Source organism: Takifugu flavidus, chromosome 15, assembly GCF_003711565.1.
Source record: "Takifugu flavidus isolate HTHZ2018 chromosome 15, ASM371156v2, whole genome shotgun sequence".
NCBI classification, from domain to species: domain Eukaryota; kingdom Metazoa; phylum Chordata; class Actinopteri; order Tetraodontiformes; family Tetraodontidae; genus Takifugu; species Takifugu flavidus.
Genome location: NC_079534.1, coordinates 9,993,073 through 10,012,226, shown reverse-complemented (window position 1 = coordinate 10,012,226; position 19,154 = coordinate 9,993,073). Strand labels below are relative to the sequence as shown.

Sequence of the window (19,154 nt, the reverse complement as noted above, 5' to 3'; positions counted from 1 at the left end):
TGTCATCCACAGCCAGAGAAGCCTGATCAGCCAGAGGCTGCGCCTCCCCAAGTACAGGACAAACAGACTGGGGAACTCATTCATCCCCCGAGCCATCAGACTGTTCAACTCCTCACTGGGGGGAGGAGGGCCAACAGAAGGACTGGAACAACACTGCAATAACATAATACTGGGACATCCATTCATTCAGTTCATTCATTCATTCAGTTCATTTATTTACATTTCTATAGTCTTATATTTTATATTATATTCTATTTTTAATTTATTCTATTTTATTTCTTATTCTATTTTTATTATTTTTAATATCTTAAACAGTGCTGTACGTTTCTTTGGGGAGATGCTAATTTCCCTAATGGACACCCCCTAAAGGGATCAATAAAGTACCCTGATAAATAAGGCAAGTTAGTGTATTTTGTGAAATAATGTAGGCTATTCAGTGCTAGAAGTTGCTTAATTTAGTGCTGCCATCCAAAGCTGTTTACTTAAGGAGACTACTGCAAAATAGACCTGTTAATCTCCCAGTTTAGCATTTAGCATACATTTTGAATGTTAATATTTCAGTTTAGTCTTGATGTACATCATGCATCCTTATGTTTCAGGTCACTATACAGAGGTAACTGTAACTCTGACTGTGCAATATGTGGTCACCATGTCTAACTGGTCAATATATACATTACCTGATTTTTATTTACTCTTATTTTGCCCGAATGCTCCCTTTATAGGGTGTTTACACAGACACATATCAAGGAAGAATGTGATCTAACAGACCCAAAATACAGAGATAGCAGGAACTAGGCCTACCTACCAGTGAAACGGATTTTCTTCAGACTACTTTGTGATTTTTTTCATGTTTATGTATAATTTCACATTTTTTTGTGATTAAGAATTATTTTTTCTGTCATATCTGAAAATTGTTACCTTTTGACATTGCAATTATTGGTTGAGAATGTCATGATGAGTTTACTAAATTTACTAAACAAATCTGTGACTCAATAACCCTAAATGTGTTTGCACATTTGATTAATGAACTCCAATAAGCTTTGTTGCAATATCAGACTACAATGTTTCTGTCTAGTGCCAAAGATATAGTCAGTTTAATGAATAAAAGATGTCCTGTCAGAAAGGAATAATTCATTTTGGGTGAAATTTCAAGTCTCAGGAAGCCCTGAAATGCCAAGTTGACTTGAAAAGACCTCATTTATACCATGTTTTAGAGAAAGTCTTTACTCTGTCAGATAGGTTGCATTCTTTACTTTCATGTTCAGCTCAATAGTTAAAGTGAAGCTTCTGGTGGAAAACATGGTATGAATGACATCTTTTCAAGGCAGTTAGGCATCCTGGGGCTTCCAAAGACTTGGATTAGAATTAAAAGATTGCTCTAACATATAGTAGGTGGAAAGGTTTGCTGGTGTTCAAGTTTCGTACTTGGACTAAACAACCAGTCTAAACCATGCCTGTGCAGAGTCTAATTTAATTATGTAGAATTCGCTGGTGCTGGTGGAGAATAACTTCTGTCATTGCATCTTTAGGAGGCAAAAAGAGCAATAGAATGCAAAGCCTTAGAATCAACTAAAGTAAAACTGATTATACTGTAAGAATGAACGTGTATGAATAAGCATACATATTAAGATATTATTGAACTCCCCGCTCTCGCTCTTCTTCTCGCGAGAACACATGTCTTCAAACTTCCCCATGATGCTTTGCGGTTCCTCTTTCTAGCCGGCGCCTGAGAATGGGTATGTCTTTTTCTGCGCGGGTCTGGGGAAGAATCCTTGTCCATCTGATGGTCTATCTAAGAAATAATTCATCAACAGTTTGTCACAGCGAGGCAAAGTATATTTGAGATAGATGTAACTCTATATTTGCTTTTTTTCCCCATAATTTTATTGCGTTTTAGCCAAATAACAAGGCTGCCAGAATCTCACAAGATGGCTGCTCACATTGGCTAAGTAGTTAACTGCTAATGCAATGAGTGAATTGTTTAAACGCTTTTTGAAGGATCTTAGATTTTATAGTGTATCTATATGGTCATTGGTGTATTTCCTCCGAGTTTGTTTTCTACGGTTTAGTTAATCAGGTTTGCCATCAAGTATGCTACTAAGGTTAGCTGCCATCGTGTCATGCTGCTTCAGTATAACAGAAACTCAATTTTGATACGCTAGTTTTGATGTTAATTTGTGCTTGGCTTTAAGTTTAAATTTCTTTACTGAGGTTAAAAATGTTTGGTTGAAATTTAATTTAAAATGTGAACGTCCACTTTTTGAGAAAAAGTGCATTTCAAATTAGCCTTTAGGAAATTGCTTGAGTAACGTGATGAGACTTAAAAGCGGATTCCAAAATAATTTGCGGACAACTTATACCTTGGAGAACTGATTACTCAAGCAGAAAGTAGTGACTATGTTGTCGTCTTCTGAAAGGTCCAGCCTAATGTCTTGATTTCACTGTTGTTTAAGGTATCTCAAGGGACAATTGGCATAAACGCCGAAAGACCGGTGGCAAACGTAAACCCTATCACAAGAAAAGGAAGTATGAGCTTGGACGCCCACCTGCAAACACAAAGGTTGGTGAGATCGTTTTCTATTAAAGTCAAGTTGCTGTGGGTGATGAACGTGTGACCTTAGGTTTGTCTTTTTTTGGACCGTTTTGGTCCAAAACCTTGGGCTTACCTATGAAAGGACTTGTCATAGTTACTCTGACACTGTACATTGTTGCTGTTTACAAAAGACAGAATTGACTAACAGTGAAGTGCCCCTAGTCTTAAATAATGCAACTTTTGTAGCTTGGACCCCGTCGTATCCACACGGTGAGGGTACGTGGGGGAAACAAGAAGTACCGTGCTCTGAGGCTGGATGTTGGCAACTTTTCATGGGGCTCTGAGTGTAAGTATATATTAAATGCACTTAAATTTGTTGGAACCTCAAATGCATTCGATCTTTATATCTTTCTGTGATGATAACTTTGTCCAGTTCTGCTACTGAATGAAAGTGGTGATAGCAAAGACTCTGAGAAAGATCTTAGTGTGTAGTCTAATGTATTTAATACGCTTAAATGAACTGGTGTGGACTTTGGTTTTGCTGATGTTTTTTGGTGTACACAGGCTGCACAAGGAAGACCAGGATCATTGATGTTGTCTACAATGCTTCCAACAATGAGCTGGTCAGAACCAAGACCCTGGTCAAGAACTGCATCATCCTTGTTGACAGCCTGCCTTTCAGGCAGTGGTACGAGGCCCATTATGCCACTCCTCTTGGACGCAAGAAGGGCGCCAAGCTGGTTTGTACAGAAGACCACTTAATTTGATGTGATTGTTTTGCACCAAATATTGCTTGTTTTTGAAGCAGTGTCTAAGGATACAACTGTCAAACTACTGTAACTGAATGAAATTGGTTTGCAACACAAAGGCATGTGGTGAGGGCCAATGTGTGTATGACCTAACAAGTGTTTTTTCATAAAGTTGAGGCATGTCATTCTGAGACAATATCCAGTTCTGCTACTGAAAGTCTTGATGACAAGGACTTAACACTGATGATTCTGAAGGAGCACAAAGCTTGTTGGTCTTATTCTTTTTATTTGTTTTGTTTTACTGCAGACTCCCGAAGAAGAGGAGGTTCTCAACAAGAAGAGATCAAAGAAAACCCAGAAGAAGTATGACGAGCGTAAAAAGACAGCCAAAATCAGCACTCTTTTGGAGGAGCAATTTCAGCAGGGAAAACTGCTTGGTGAGTCAATGTAGCATTTGTAATGTTTAATTTCCTGACATAAGTACATATGAAATTCAGAACATACCGAAATATGTTGCCATGGGAACTGTAGTTGTGCTACAGGCTGATTAAAATGATACTACTGAATCTCATTTAAAACCTATTAACTTGTCTAATTTAAGGGATGGAATCTTTGAAATTAAAGCAACGGTCATTTTGAACCTTTGTTTCTATGGTGGTTGAAAGTTCTCACGTGACTGAATTTTCCTACCCCTCTGCAGCCTGCATTGCCTCCAGACCTGGTCAATGTGGCAGGGCAGATGGCTACATCCTGGAGGGCAAGGAGCTCGAGTTCTACCTGAGGAAGATTAAGGCTAAAAAAGGCAAATAAATGTACAGCTGTTTGATGCATCAATAAAATCCAAATGCCGCCATTTTTCATTGTTTTATTAAAGCTTACAATACAGTTTGCTTTTTTTATGCCCATTTTCCACAAAAAGAACCTGTAATAGGCACTGCTGCACCACCCTGGTGCCTCCACAGAAACATTCCATGGGCCTGGTGGAGCAAAACCTGACCCATGTCGGTACATCCGAGTGAAACATGACCACGTGACCGTTGGCACCTGCTGGCTTTAAAAATGTCGGTGTTTTGTAGCCCTGCCCACGTGACCTAACGCGTTGTCCCACTGACCCCGGTTTAGCGCAGCTTGAAGATGGTACTTGATTAGAACAAGTTTGGAACCGGTCAGCCGATAGAAAAACAGGCACTGGCTCCAAACCAGCCCTGGAACCTCTTGCAATGCGCTAAGTGTGCGATGTGAAAGGGGTATCTACTGTAAACGGAACCAATAGGGCGCCGTGGTATTAGTTTAACCTCTGTTCCTGACCCCAGTATTTGACATAAGTGTAGGTTATAAATATTGGGGATGTGAACTTTCAAGGTGTCTGCAATCAAAGCTAAAGGCGCTTTAGTAACATTCTTTGGTCAGTCACTGTATCATATGCCGGTCAATGATGGAAACAAGTGCAAGTAATTTCACTAGACAAATGAAACGAACGACGACAGTCAATTTCGGATCATATTCATATTCAGCCAGTGTGATACAGTAATGTCAAAGCCGGTCTATGTACACATCAACGCTTGCCTAACGTGCTCAAACAGTCTTAATCTTTATGTTATTTTATTATTGTATTTTTTAAATATTCTTTTTTTGGGGGAGGGGGGGAGGGAAAACTAGAGCAAAGGTCTTGCACGTGCGCAATCTGTTGACACGTGGTCTGGCTGTTTGCTGTGATTGGTTATAAACCCGGATATTAACGCTGTTGGGGACACAAGAAATCCAAAGTGACATAAGAGAAAAGTGGCAAGACTTTTTAACGTTATAGTTTGGCTCAATTCACCATTTCGATAACAATGTTTACCAAGGTAAGTGCCAATGTAGGTCATATTGTTCCATTTGTTGTTTACGTCACTTACTAAGCTATTTGATCTTTATATATACGAGACAACACAATATTTGGCACGTAAGAGAATCAAGGGACAGTTGTTGCCTTCCGTTTTGTAACCATTTATAATTTGCCCAAAAGGCACATTGAGGTTTTTTTTCTTTATCTTAAAATCGTGTCATTTGTCCTTTCCCCTACTTTTAGGTGCTAAAAGCTAGTGTGCGGTCTGTAGTCCGTCTACAGAGTACCAGTATTGCTGCCCATCCTGCAGGTTCCAATAGTGGCTCAGCATCCATCGGTTACTCCTTTGGTGGGTAGGATAGGGAGCTACAGCTAGCCTCTACCATATTTCCTTTGGGTCGTGAGTAGTTGTAACATCAGTTTAAATAATCCATTCTCATCCATAATCAGTGTGAAGGATTGGCGGGTTTGACAAAACTGCAGAAATGCAGTTTGACCCTGTGCAGATTGAAAAGCCTAAACTCTATGTCTCCTTGCTACTGTGGCCAACAGCTTTGACAGAGCAGCAAAAAGAGTTTCAACAGCTGGCAAGGAAGTTTGCTCGTGAGGAAATTGTGCCTGCTGCGCCTGCTTATGACAGGAGTGGTGAAGTGAGTACAGCTAAAAGATTCACCAGCAGCAATTGTGTACAGTGACCCTGACATTAACCCATTTAATCCCAAATTTTTCCCAGACACAAAAATATCCAAATCATGTGTCATTAGTATCCCTTTGAAACAATCAATCATAATTTTTAGAAATGTTCATGGAAAAGTGTGTGAAAAAGTGTGTTTTATGATCGGTCACAATTGTGACCGGTGGGATGCTGTATTGTATCAACCAATGGACAGACTGAATATAGGTCTATTTGACCTGTGCAGTGTGTTTGTGTGTGTGTGTGTGTGTATATGTGTGTGTTTGTGTGTGTAAGCATGCGCATGTGTGCGCACGTGCGTGTGTGCGAGCGCGAGTGTATAAATCCTTATATAAAAGGCTAGTTATTATCACTTTTAAAAGTTCCAGCATTGCCTCTAAATGCTCTCTCATTGTAGTTTGAATATTTTACATATAAGCCTTATACTATCGGCTAGCAATATGAATACTTGGAGCACCGTTATGAATATTGAGGTTAAGACAAAAAACAACAACAATCATCAATGTATTTCAACATTGTAACTTTAGTGCAACTTACTTTAGTGCAACATTCATTTGAAAACATTCATTTTTAGTGCAAAATTCATTTGAACACATTCATTTTTAGTGCAGTATACATTGAACAGACTGAACATGAAGGTAAACATTTAGGATAGAGGTAGCCGGCTGAACATGCTTTCAAGTATAGGCTTACACTGACTGACTGAACAACAAAATAAAATAGGTTGTAGAACAAAGAGCAAAGCAACGCCTTGAATGACTAAAAAATAACATATTTTCCTGGAACATTTATGACATTTTGATGGGTATTTTTTTTCAGCTTTTCTTCCTAGACTCCAAAGTACTGTTTGTTTGTAACTGTATGCAACCACTTGTTTTTCTTCTATACTCCATGGTACAGCTTGAAGCACTCAATGTGCAGTGGTACTTTGCATTTCTCGCATGCATAGGTTGTGCGTTTCTCACAATGGCGACATCTCTGGAACCGGTGCATCATGTTAATTGGCCAGTGGGAAGCTTTGTCGTATCTTGCCTGATCTTCAACGGTAGCACTCAGTAGAGATCTCCTTCCATGGCTCAGTGGTTTCGTTCCGAACCTTTGCAGAAGAGACTGTGAGACTATCCTTGAGAAGGTGAGCAGGTCGATGGTCCCTCCAATAACATCTCTGTAAAAGAGATGGCCATTTACAAGAGCACTGTTGATAGACCATGCAAAGATGGGCCACCACCACTTCTTTGACCTGATTGAGATATGGTATCGTGAAACCTGTAGGTTGTGAAGGTCTACACCACCCATGTGCTCATTGTATGGGCTGATGCATTTTGGTTGTTGGACGTTGTCAAAGGCACGTCGATGCCTGTTCCATCTCTTGACAGAGGTTTCAGTGTATTTTTCATCCATGTTTGTTGCCACTGTAACAATGTTATTGTCTTTCCAACGGACCAGCAGCTTCTCTCCTTGGCACAAATCTCAGAGGTTCCCCTGGGTAACTTCATGAAGGCATTCAGTGGTGTGAATGGGACATCAAACAGGCGGTTCTGCCTCATGGTTCCAGAGCTCCCATATCCTCTTTTTGTCATCTCATCCATGAGTGAAAGAGTGGTAAAGAGGTTGTCATGGAAGAACTTGCAACCTTGAGGCACCTGAGCTTGCTCTGCCAAACCTATGATAACACTGGGTCCCTGACCCAACCCTGTCTCTGGGAGGAGAGTGTGTGATCCACAATATGGCTCCATGTGGTACATGTATCCACTGGATGAGGCGAGGCTCCATACCTTGTAACCAAAGCGAATTGGTTTGCCTTTGATGATTTGTTTACATCCATGTCGGCCGTAGTATGGGATCATGCTCTCATCCACTGACAGCCATTCATGAAATGGCATGATTTTGTATGAGTGATTGAGCTCAGAGAAGATGGGTCTAACCTTAAAAAAATGGGTCATCAGTGATCTTGGTGTTGTCAACCACATGAACTGAGGCCATTATATCATCAAAGCAGTTTCTCCGCATTGCACCTGAAATGCTCTCATTGTGTACATCATTGTCGACTGACCAGTACATGTGTCTTCTTGGGATAGAGCTGTATCCACTTGCAATGAGGATCCCATAGAAGGTTAGGAGCTCATCCATACTTAGATTCAGTTGCTTTCCCTTGGTCTGGCTGGAATAGAGGTTGGACATTTCAACTGTGATCTCTCTCTCAGGGTGGGTGGATACATCAGTAAGAAAACATCCACTGGGTTGGAGCAGCTTTGTTTTACACATTCTGCAGCATTTGGTCGGTATACTGTGTATTCTGGAATAACAGCAGTGGAAGGCCTCTTGGATCGCTTAAATACTCTCTTTATTTTTGACCACTTGCAGTTTTGCCCTTGGTTCTTGGGCTGACTTGGCTGAACCCTTTGGCGCTTAGAGGCCCTTGCGTCTTCTGGCTGGCCCCTCTGGTGCTTAGAGGCCCTTGCATCTTCTGGCTGGCCCCTCTGGTGCTTAGAGGCCCTTGCATCTTCTGGCTGGCCCCTCTGGTGCTTAGAGGCCCTTGGGTCTTCTGTCTGGACCCCCTGGCGCTTAGAGGCCCTTGGGTCTTCTAGCTGGCCTTCATTGTTATGGCAGGAGGTGGTGGAGCTGGAACAGGGGAAGGGGGAAGGAGGTTGGGGAGGGGAAGGGGGTGTGGTGAAGGGGAGGCCATCATTCCAATCATGTTCTGTTTGCATAACTTCTGCATATGCATTGTTAGGTTCAAACAACCTGAAACACGAGAAAAACAAATGAGGCAAAGACAACAGTTCTGAATTTTACTTGCAAGGAGAACGGAGAGATGTGCTCAGTTACAGATCTCCAACACGTTCTGACGCACACCTCCCGCCATCCTTCTTTTATTGAAATGAGGAGGTCCCTAGTTACAGAAGTCCTTCACTGATTTGATTAGCTTATCTCGCAAACAGCACATTCTTCTATATGAGACAGATTAAGAGAACATCTCCTGGGTTCGGCCCTGCAGCTCTGTCTCCAGTCAATGCCACTTCTCCAACAGCCGCCGCATTTCTGTCGCCCTTGACCAGAGAAGTTCGAGGTGACATACCAAGCATCATGAACATTAAGCATTAGCAAATAATAAGAAACATTAAGTAATGAGAGACACTATAGCAAGAATAAGGAATATAACAAGGCAAAAGCAAATAAGAGATAACTTTAACATAATGGATCTAACATGCATTCAACAGCCTTGCTGGCAAATGACCTGTTTCCCCCGCATAGTCCATGTCAGACCCATCACCAATCACTGAGTACAGCATCTTTTTCATTTTGAGGGATGATTGCAATGCTGCATGCTTTGTCTGAGAACTCATCTTGATCCAACAAATCAAGAACTTGACTCAAAGTAAATCTAAAAGAAAACACAGCAGAAAGTTTGCTAGTTAGCTAGCTAGTCTTCCTGGGGTCCGTGTGTGTGGTGTGTGTGTGTGTGTGTGTGTGCGCCTACCTGTAATTGCGTGTGTGCGTGCATGTGTGGAAAGTTAGGTAGAATTAGTTAGCTAGCTAGTTGTGTGTGTGCGTGTGTCTGTGTGTACAATTAGGTACAAAGTTAGGGAGCAGCAGAAAGTAAGGTAGAACAGTTAGCTTATGTGTATTAGCATGTAGATACAATGGGTTATCCCACCGGTCACTATTGTTGCCAATGACATGTTTGTGAGTTCTATGACCACATTAAACAAAGTTGAGTAATTGCAAATGCATATATCAATACTAGACATCTTAAACATGATGTGTACCAAAAATCTATGTCCTATCTTTATGTTAACATATTTTACTAACCTTTTCTGTGGGAGCTTTCTTGCCGCCATCCTCTTCTCTTGGCGCAAACAGGAAGTAAACAGCTCTGGTCATGTGACAATTTACACTAAACGTGCGACACTGCACATATTTCATTGAGACCCTTTATTATTTCAATATCTGCTGGAAATGCATTGATAGATCATTTAGTAACATTTTTATAGCCTTAGAAATGAAATTTTTTTTTACGGTCACTATTGTGACCGGTGGGATTGTTTCAGTACAGTCCTCAAATATTTTTAAGATTTGTTATCAGACCCATGATGATGTATCTGGTTGCACATATATTGTTTTCATACACGAGCAAGACTCGTGATTATGTAATTATGTATTCTGCAGTGCATTTCTTCAAAACCACAATTTAACAAGAAAAACTTGAATTTGCAGTATCCTTTCCCCATCATCAAGAAAGCCTGGGAACTTGGTTTGATGAATGGACACATTCCACAGGAATATGGTATGATATCACAAGTTTAAAATAATGTTTCTGTGACATTGTCCTTTTTTAGAATAGTCCTAAATGGCATACTTTTCTCTATGATCTACGAAAACAACCTCCACAAATCTAACATTTTAAATACTTAAAACGTATGTTTATTTCTTTCAGGTGGAATGGGTTTGACGATCTTTGACAACTGTCTAATCACAGAAGAGTTGGCTTATGGGTGCACGGGAGTGCAAACTGCTATTGAAGCAAACTCTCTGGGGGTAAGTATCAGGATTACACTGTTTGTTTGTCTTCTTTCTTTTTTTAAATTGTGTTTAATAATGTGATCCAAATCCTTTGGATTTTCTAAATTGCCTCTTTCTCCCTCCATAGCAAATGCCTGTTATATTAGCTGGCAATGATGCACAGAAGAGAAAATATTTGGGAAGATTGATTGAAGAGCCTCTCATGTGTGTAAGTAAAATAAATTTTAAAATATTTCTGTTACAGGTTGAGCAACAAAATGCCCTTGTGTATAATGTGACAGACAGTGGGAACATGACTATTGTTATGAACATGATAGATGTTTAATTTACTGTCCACTTCCATCAGATTAATCAGGGGCCACATATAAGGATTTTGTAAATCTTAAGACCCCACACACGAAGACACAAAAATCAGGCATTGAACAGTTTTGATCATATTGTGTGGTGTGCTCCAATAATTTTGACCCAGAACAACACACACATAAAGATTCTGTCACACCGCCGATCTAAAGTCTCGTCTTCCAAGCCAGAAATCTCACGTGATGAAAATAAAAACAGAAGAAACATGGCATTAACCTGGAAAATCACAAAACACAACATGGAAGGGGGCTTATAAGCAGAGGGAACGATGAAGTTCTTCGAAATATTTCAAAATAAAATAATCTGTGGAGAAAATCTTGTATATGGTGCAAGCATGCTTGTTTTTATTTACACCTTCTTCCTTGTTCCTCAGTCAGCTAGCTTCCTGATTGGCTATATTCTGTAGCACATAAAAATTCATGGGATTCATGACTCTGATGTTGTACGTTCCCCATATGCTTGAAGAACAAGTTTCATATTTATGATTATCTGAACAAATTTACGCTTAACACACCTCAGACCACAGGATAATCTTATAAGACATAAGATAAATTGGTATCTTCTATCCTTGGTCAGGAAGGGGGAAAATCGGGACAAAAACCTGCCTGATAATCGTCATGTGTGTACCTCACTTTTTTGTGAACTGCTGTGTGTTTGGCAGGCATACTGTGTTACAGAACCTGGAGCAGGCTCAGATGTGGCTGGCATCAAGACCCGAGCTGTGAAGATGGGAGATGAGTATGTTGTTAATGGGCAGAAGATGTGGATCACCAATGGTGGAAAGGCTAACTGGTGTGTGTTCACTACTACTGCTTTGATAACATGATAACACATTCCCTTAACGGCTTATGTTCATTTAAATTTTACTTTGAGCAGCATCTGTACCCATTGAGTATGTGTAGCTTTACAATTACAAATTTATTTTCCTCTTACAACATTCATACATTTTCCTGTGTGTAGGTACTTCCTCCTGGCTCGGACTAACCCTGATCCTAAATGTTCAGCTGGCAAAGCCTTTACTGGCTTCATTGTGGATGCTGACACTCCTGGAATTCAGATTGGAAGAAAGGTACCCCAAGGGTCATTTTTAATCTTGGTCTGCTGAATATTATTCTCAGTGTAGCCTAATATCAAACTTAATTTTTCTTGCAGGAGCTGAACATGGGTCAGAGATGTTCTGATACCAGAGGCATCACCTTCGAGGACGTGAGAATACCAAAAGAGAACGTCCTGATTGCAGAAGGAGCTGGCTTCAAAATTGCAATGGGTGCCTTTGACAATACACGACCACCAGTAAGCCCTCCCACCTCCATATCTGTCTCTTTTACTGAAATCTTCAGGAAATTTTAAATGGTTCATGTATTATAACCATTTCAGGTAGCCGCAGGGGCTACAGGGTTGGCACAGAGAGCACTTGATGAAGCTACAAAGTATGCTCTTGAGCGGAAGACCTTTGGGAAATTTATTGCTGAGGTTTGTTTAACTGATGATAATTCATTAGGAAACATAGTTGGTTTGAATTTTGTGAATTTAAAGGTCTAAACATCGATACTTCCTGTCTTCTCAGCACCAAGCTGTCTCTTTCATACTGGCTGATATGGCAATAAAGGTGGAACTGGCTAGGATGGCATACCAGCGGGCTGCCTGGGAAGTGGATCAGGGCCGCAGAAACACCTACTATGCGTCCATTGCCAAGGCGTTTGCTGGAGACATCGCCAATCAGGTGGCCTCCGATGCTGTTCAAGTATTTGGAGGCAATGGCTTTAACTCGGAATACCCTGTTGAGAAACTAATGAGGGATGCAAAGATCTACCAGGTAAATATTGTTTATGGGCATCCAATAGCTCCAAATTCAGTTGTTTGTCAAAGCCAAAGTTTCTGTAAATCTCTTAATTTCCCATGTAGATTTATGAGGGAACCGCTCAAATCCAAAGGCTCATTATTTCCCGAGAACTCCTTGGAAGATTCCAGAAATGAACATTCTTCACGCAAGGCTCACACTCATCTGAATGCAATTAACTTCACTGTACAAATATATTCCTCAATTCAGCAGTGGCCTGATTTTGTAGTTACGGTAATTTCTTTTTTCAATAAGGTGAAGATTGTCACATCAGTTTTGTCTGGTGGCGTCCTCCGACAGTTTTGTACAAACTTAAGTTTGACTCTGGAATGGTTGGTTAAGAATTTTTTTTTTTTTTTTTTTTTTTTAAATTCAAATCAGACTGAAACTTACATTGTAGAATGTAAAAATTTTGGCTTAAGCTAAGACTACTCTATGACCTGGATGACTAAGAACTTAGATGCAGTTCTGTATGTTAAAATCCAAGAGCAAGTGCATGAAATAAAACTTGATTTTATTGTGTGTCTGCCTTTCTCCCTCAAACTGCTGCCATAATTGACATACCGGTAACTTTGATGCTGTAAATGCTAATGGGATTTATATCACAATGTTTTAGAAGAGAGCTGGCTTCATGTGCCTGTAATAATTAATTTTGCATGGATTTGTGTTCATACAGAATCTTTGTTGTGACGTGAATAAAAACCACATGGGTGTTTACATTTACTCAATAAACTGGCCGACTAAATCAAAAGCATGATGCAGCTCTACATCGTGACACGTGGGAAATGCAGTACATATTAGATAACAAATTTAAATTTTTCTATTAAGGTTGATTTGTTATGAGCAGGAAAATTGATCAAGCCTAAGAATTTAAGTTCAAATTGTGACGCTTGTCAGCTCTTACAGCTCTTATGGAGCATTCCAGGGCTGCAGTGTTCAGTATTGCAAAAGTGGTCTAAGGAACTATTGATGCGGGTCAATAGCAGCCAAGTTGAACCTATCCATCAGGTGATCCACTGTGGTTTAAATTGTTAAAGATAGTCATGGTGGTTCTGACAGAAAGATCTTGGAATACACAGCATATTGTAATTTGTTGTACACGGGACTACATAGCTGCAGACCAATCAGGTACCCGTTCTGACGTTTGTGTCCACCAAAATTGCCAACTCAAAATAGTATCCCAAGCTATTGGAAGAAGGTGATCTCACGAATCTTCTTCTTCTTTTTAATCAATTGCCCGTTGTCCATAATCTTTTGCTCAATAATGAAATGAAAAAATGAAAACAACTGCAATATGCTATCCGAAGCAGAGGTGGCGGTAAACAGCGTCTAAAGAACAAGATAACTTGCATTAACGTATGAAGAAGAAGGTATCGCCGCAAATCTTTCCAGAATGGTAACTGTCTTTATGTTATCATTGTTAACTTCAGAAAATGTATCTTAACATAACATGATTGTCAAATTAGTCAAAAATGTCCAGGAAACATTTCGTGTTGTGTCTTTATATTGACGTATAATCTGTAAAATAACCAGCAAAATGACTATAATTTGGCTAGCATTAATGCGCATAGCATGACCTGTCAGAAGCTCATTCAGTCATTAGGCTACTTAATATTGGTGTCATTTTATAAACCGACAGCATATTTGATGTCGTTTTTCAACAAAGTGGTTTAATTGAGCAGTAAGGTTCGGTATGTTTTACATTAGGGTACCCAAGTGAAAGATGTCATCATTAAGCCTGACGGTCCCAACACACTGCTGCTGGATAAACACGCAGACTACATCGCTGCATATGGCTCCAAAAATGACGATTATGTAAGTACAATCTGAAGTTTGCATTGTACGCTAGTCATTTTACACATTATTTCGGGTTATGCATCTTATTTGCTTGCTTGCCTGCATGTTTACAATTTACTTGAATATAGTGACAACTTAGCCTCATCACTTGCACGTTCGGTTAAAAGAAATGTGTTTTCTGTCCTGCTCATTTTTTCTTTTTGTGATCATCAAGGAGTATACTCTGTCAGAGTATCTGAGGATGAGTGGTATCTACTGGGGGCTGACAGTGATGGACCTAATGGGGCAGCTTCCTAGGATGAATCAGCAGGAGATAATTGATTTTATCACAGCATGTCAGCATGAATGTGGAGGCATCAGTGCCAGCATTGGACATGACCCTCATCTGCTCTACACCCTCAGTGCCATCCAGGTGATTACTGTAGATATGACATGTTTTCTCATTCATTTCTCCCCTCCAATGTATTGGATGTGATGGTATCTACAAATGCAGTTGAGGGGTCATTGTGATCCCAGGAATTTAGATGGAGATTAGATTAAATATATACTTTAATGTTGCCCTCTTAGAGAAATTTGGCTTAGACCCATTAGACATTCACACAAACACACACACACCAAAACATGCCAAAATAACTTATTTTGAAACACCATTGACCTAATACTGATGGTTGTTACAAAGGTGAGTGATAATTTATCCTTGTTTCTTGATTCTTACTGTCTATCAGTAGCTCAGATTTTGCAAATGACAAAATTTAAAATTTACCTTCTGATGATAAAACAAGTTATTTCTGACCCTGAAGAAAGAATACAAAAGATGCCGTAAATAAAGATGACTTTCTTACTTGATCTATACTTTTCAGGGTCTGTCAAGATGCTTAAAATGGCTATAAATTAATTAAATTAAATGTCTTACATTTTAGGGTCTGAGAATGTAACTAGACTTATACAAATTGTATTTATATTATTTTACTAATCTTTTATAATTTCATATATGGTCACATTACTCCTTGCACACATTCTGAAAACATCTTTATAATTTACATTTACAGTAATTATTATAATTACGGTATTATAGTTTTGTAGAGTCACCTTTAAATCACCTTTAAAATCTTTGCAGATCCTCTGCCTGTATGATAGTACTGATGCAATTGATGTGGACAAGGTAGTGGAATACATTAAAGGTTTGCAGCAGGAAGATGGCTCATTTGCAGGTGACAAATGGGGTAAGTACAGTCAGACTTTGATTTCTGTTCCTCTGACCCTCTATTTATGACGTTTTGTAAAAATTGTTGACTTCATATATTTAAAATGTCTCGTGTTTGACAACATTACATTTCTATTCCAATTATTGTGTAGTGTAAATGTTCTGTCCATGATTCCAGTTGCTCATCTTTACAGGGGAAATAGACACTCGGTTTTCCTTTTGTGCAGCTGCTGCCCTTGCACTATTGGTATGGGTGTGTTTTCACTCATCATTTTGTGTTTTATATATTTTTTAAAAAAGGAATTTCAGATGATTCTTTGCCTATTCTCTCTTTGAAGGGCAGGATGGATGCAATAAATGTTGACAAAGCTGTGGAATTTGTTTTGTCCTGTATGAACTTTGATGGAGGTTTTGGCTGCAGACCTGGTTCAGAGTCTCATGCTGGGCAGGTGAGATCACAATTAACTTTTGCTCTTTACGGAGATTACCATGCTATTTAATGAATGGGAAAATATTAAAATTCCCGCTGAGGCAGGTCCAGCTCATTACTGAGATGTCATGACTGCCTTGAAAGACAGCATAGGTCCATGTGGTAAGGTACATCTATATTTTTCTTTTGTCTTTCAGATTTACTGCTGCACTGGATTCCTCTCTCTTACTGGTCAACTGCACCAGGTGAATGCTGACCTTCTCGGCTGGTGGCTCTGTGAGAGGCAACTTCTGTCTGGAGGACTCAATGGTCGTCCAGAGAAGGTTTGTATGTAAACTAAAGTTGGAAACACAATGGGTTTGTGGCAGAAAATAAAGAAATACACAGTTAATACAAAATCATTGTTAGTTTAGTTAGTTTTGTGTTATGGTTCACGGTCATGTTTGTTGTAGCCACAGTTAAAGAACTTAATATTACTGGTTTTACCTCAGTAAAAGGCCAATGATTGTTTTACCATGCTTGTGCAAAGTAGATTTATACCTCTATAAATGCCATCCTGTGTTTTTCAGCTCCCAGATGTATGTTACTCGTGGTGGGTTTTGGCTTCACTGAAAATCATTGGTAAGATCCATTGGATCGATAAGGCCAAGCTGAGAACATTTATCCTTGCCTGTCAAGATGAAGAAACTGGAGGTTTTGCTGATAGACCGGGAGACATGGTGAGCTTCAACTAACTCGTCCAGGATTACACAAACCATCTGTGTCATCACATGTTATTTTTCCTGCAACCTGTTAAGCTGGGTATCTTCCAGTCATTTTTGAAAATATAACACAGGCACATTTTTGTTAGTGAAGACCCACAATCACTTCGAAAACAGGCAATCAAGATATGACTGCCAGTAGTTTATTGTCGAGACTATCTTACTACAATTGGAACTGGTGTTATACACCCATTATTTAATGCTAATAAATTAATGTGATGTGCTGGGATAACCAGACACAGTTTGTCTTTAACTCTGCACTCATCTCTCTGCACTCACCCTTTTCTCTACAGGTGGACCCTTTTCACACTCTCTTTGGAGTAGCAGGCCTTTCTCTTCTTGGAGATAAACAGATCAAGCCAGTTAATCCAGTCTTGTGTATGCCTGAGGACATCATGCAGAGGCTCAACCTGAAGCCAGAACTGCTTAGCTAGGACTCGGACACACATTATTTGTACAGGCACACTGACAGTGGCCCACCATGGATTGGTGTTGGGAGCAGAGAGAGGACAGTCACACTTCCATGACAACCGATCAGCAAGCCCTAAGTGTCAACTCACTGAGCGTGTAACTCTCACACACTAAATATTTATCTTGTCAGTCTCACATCAAGACAACATTTTAGAAAGGTGGTGTTTTGAAAAATGTTAAAAAAAAGCACCTCAGGCTTTGAAAAAGTATCATGTCTTCACTTATTAGCTTTTCAATTCCCTTAGAAAATAATGAATGGAACCATTTTTATTTCTGTTCTCAAGTGTCTGAATCTGCAATAGTTGCAGAAAGACACTGTTACACATTAGAACACTTTTGCATGGCATAGTTCAGATCATTGGTTTATACCCTATTTAATAATAAAACCTGACAGCAAAAAGGAAGACCAACACACTCAAAGTCACTATAAAGAAGCATAATCTCAAGGGGGTATATAAAGATTTCTTTCTTCCTATGTTAACATTAGTGTTGTTACATCATAGAAATCTTGAAATTATTTTCTCTCATGCTTAAACTGTACTATTATTCATAATAAAAGTAATATTAGGGGGGCTTTTACTGATGTGCTCCACATTATAAAACAGACAAGATTGGTTAAAATCAGAATTATTGATGGCATGAATTTATTTTAATTGTTCCAATCAACCACAAAAAATATTCGAAGCTCTATTTTCAAGTAAGTATAGAAATTCTAACCACCCCTTTAAAATTCCAGATTTTTGTGACTAAGAATGAGACAGGAATTATGTCAGGTTTTTTTTTTTCAAATTTTTAATTTGACCTAGTAGATGATCAATTAAATTATTCCTAAACTTACGTGGAACTTGTCGGCGGTGGTAGCTCAGTCTGTTGCGGATTGGGCCGAGACATGGAGGGTTCTAGGTTTGAGTCCCGGTGTTGGTGATAACACCTGCTCTAAAGGCATTGTGGCACCTTCCCCTAATACACCTTTAGAGTATGACCGAGGTACCATTGAGCATGCTACCAAAAGCCAAATGCTCATATCAGGCCCTGAGATGATCAGCCGACTCATCAAGAGGTGGGACCCTGCCTTCGCCCATATGGTCACCCTCCCCGTAACCCGAGAGAGATAAAGCATTTAAGACGAGACGAGACCTCATTTTTTTAGTTCGTTTTGGACACTAGATGGCAGCACTGCTCATCGGTTCAGCCAGTTTGTAGCCTATGAGAGAAACATCAATTGGCTGGCTAAAATCATGTATACTTTGCAATAGTGCCGTCCTGTCTTTTTTTTCCCCATGTCCAAACCAGATGCCGGAGTCCATCCCTACAGTCATGGGGTGAGACTCAAGAATTCACACTCAACAGTTTGCCATGCATGACGCACACCATTGATCCTGATCATTAGCAACAATTAAGAGTCTCCAATGGACCTGATGCAGACTTTTCTGGACAATGGGAGGAAACCATTGAGGCAGAACTCCTCTTAGAAAGTCTAATGTTGACATAAAACCCAAACCATGTTGCTCCCCTGCATTTTATAAAATTTACCATCACTGTGCTTGCATTATTACAACAAAACATGTTGTACACGAACACTGGGAATCTGCTGCTATTTACATAATTGTTAACTGCAAATTATAGTTCTTACTGTTCAGGACCCTGTAGAAAAATACAAAACACATGAATACCTCTTCCCAACTAAAACTATTTACTTAACTAAACTCAGCATCAGTGGAAACACAGTTTATTTTGTTGTATTTATTTGTTTTAACCTTGTCCTGTCCAGCAGGGAGGCAGCAGCATTGGCATCTGAAGGCCTTTGTTGTGTCAGACAGATTTGGCTTTATCAGGATGTGTCTCATCCTGTATCATGATGAATTTTGAAACTTGTGGGACCTGACTGCCACGAAACCCACAAACAAGTGATCACAGCAAAACAACAAAACAAACAAAAAAGAAACATATCCCGCCAAAGAGC

The 19,154-nt window shown here is 39.7% G+C and overlaps 3 protein-coding genes, 2 long non-coding RNA genes and 2 other non-coding genes across 9 annotated transcripts; 6 read left to right on the top strand and 1 right to left on the bottom strand.

Moving 5' to 3' along the window:
* Positions 1 to 1,684: 1,684 nt before the first annotated feature.
* Positions 1,685 to 4,135, top strand: rps8a (ribosomal protein S8a). The gene is made up of 6 exons (XM_057056341.1): positions 1,685 to 1,736; positions 2,454 to 2,560; positions 2,780 to 2,879; positions 3,098 to 3,273; positions 3,590 to 3,719; positions 3,983 to 4,135. The coding sequence occupies exons 1-6, from the start codon at positions 1,733 to 1,735 to the stop codon at positions 4,090 to 4,092; spliced, it is 627 nt and encodes a 208-aa protein (XP_056912321.1). The 5' UTR covers positions 1,685 to 1,732; the 3' UTR covers positions 4,093 to 4,135.
* On the top strand, positions 2,594 to 2,702 carry LOC130539623 (small nucleolar RNA SNORD46). The gene has a single exon (XR_008954180.1). It is a non-coding gene; the product is annotated as a small nucleolar RNA SNORD46 (small nucleolar RNA).
* Positions 2,942 to 3,010, top strand: LOC130539620 (small nucleolar RNA SNORD38). Its single transcript, XR_008954177.1, has one exon. It is a non-coding gene; the product is annotated as a small nucleolar RNA SNORD38 (small nucleolar RNA).
* An 838-nt stretch (positions 4,136 to 4,973) lies between the features above and the next one.
* On the top strand, positions 4,974 to 13,279 carry acadm (acyl-CoA dehydrogenase medium chain). Of its 3 annotated transcripts, XM_057056337.1 has the most exons (12): positions 4,974 to 5,129; positions 5,354 to 5,459; positions 5,663 to 5,760; positions 10,023 to 10,092; positions 10,243 to 10,343; positions 10,456 to 10,536; positions 11,350 to 11,480; positions 11,649 to 11,757; positions 11,841 to 11,981; positions 12,066 to 12,161; positions 12,256 to 12,504; positions 12,594 to 13,279. In XM_057056337.1, exons 1-12 carry the CDS (start codon positions 5,118 to 5,120, stop codon positions 12,663 to 12,665), a joined length of 1,266 nt encoding a protein of 421 aa, XP_056912317.1. In that variant the 5' UTR covers positions 4,974 to 5,117; the 3' UTR covers positions 12,666 to 13,279. The 3 variants fall into 3 exon arrangements, with proteins under 3 accessions (XP_056912317.1, XP_056912318.1, XP_056912319.1); XM_057056339.1 differs by lacking the exons at positions 4,974 to 5,129; positions 5,354 to 5,459 and adding an exon at positions 5,486 to 5,510; XM_057056338.1 differs by lacking the exons at positions 5,354 to 5,459; positions 5,663 to 5,760 and having other exon boundaries at positions 5,015 to 5,129.
* LOC130538599 (uncharacterized) lies at positions 5,767 to 6,595 on the top strand. Its single transcript, XR_008953917.1, has 2 exons — positions 5,767 to 6,345; positions 6,379 to 6,595. It is a non-coding gene; the product is annotated as an uncharacterized LOC130538599 (long non-coding RNA).
* On the bottom strand, positions 8,588 to 9,665 carry LOC130538598 (uncharacterized). Its single transcript, XR_008953916.1, has 3 exons — positions 9,618 to 9,665; positions 9,043 to 9,189; positions 8,588 to 8,854 (listed from the first exon to the last, which is right to left on the bottom strand). It is a non-coding gene; the product is annotated as an uncharacterized LOC130538598 (long non-coding RNA).
* Positions 13,280 to 13,687: 408 nt separating the features above from the next.
* rabggtb (Rab geranylgeranyltransferase subunit beta) lies at positions 13,688 to 17,770 on the top strand. The gene is made up of 9 exons (XM_057056340.1): positions 13,688 to 13,924; positions 14,236 to 14,343; positions 14,540 to 14,737; positions 15,443 to 15,548; positions 15,724 to 15,776; positions 15,868 to 15,978; positions 16,157 to 16,282; positions 16,529 to 16,678; positions 17,014 to 17,770. The coding sequence occupies exons 1-9, from the start codon at positions 13,922 to 13,924 to the stop codon at positions 17,152 to 17,154; spliced, it is 996 nt and encodes a 331-aa protein (XP_056912320.1). The 5' UTR covers positions 13,688 to 13,921; the 3' UTR covers positions 17,155 to 17,770.
* Positions 17,771 to 19,154: the final 1,384 nt, after the last annotated feature.

Excerpts from the sequence above, each read along its gene's own strand:
- rabggtb (XM_057056340.1), top strand. Across the intron at positions 15,549-15,723 it reads ATTTGCAGGTGACAAATGGG|GGGAAATAGACACTCGGTTT; the intron begins GTAAGTACAGTC and ends TCATCTTTACAG. Across the intron at positions 15,777-15,867 it reads CTGCTGCCCTTGCACTATTG|GGCAGGATGGATGCAATAAA; the intron begins GTATGGGTGTGT and ends CTCTCTTTGAAG.
- rps8a (XM_057056341.1), top strand. Across the intron at positions 2,880-3,097 it reads CTTTTCATGGGGCTCTGAGT|GCTGCACAAGGAAGACCAGG; the intron begins GTAAGTATATAT and ends TGGTGTACACAG. Across the intron at positions 3,720-3,982 it reads TCAGCAGGGAAAACTGCTTG|CCTGCATTGCCTCCAGACCT; the intron begins GTGAGTCAATGT and ends ACCCCTCTGCAG.
- acadm (XM_057056337.1), top strand. Across the intron at positions 5,761-10,022 it reads CTTATGACAGGAGTGGTGAA|TATCCTTTCCCCATCATCAA; the intron begins GTGAGTACAGCT and ends TTGAATTTGCAG. Across the intron at positions 11,481-11,648 it reads AATGGTGGAAAGGCTAACTG|GTACTTCCTCCTGGCTCGGA; the intron begins GTGTGTGTTCAC and ends TCCTGTGTGTAG.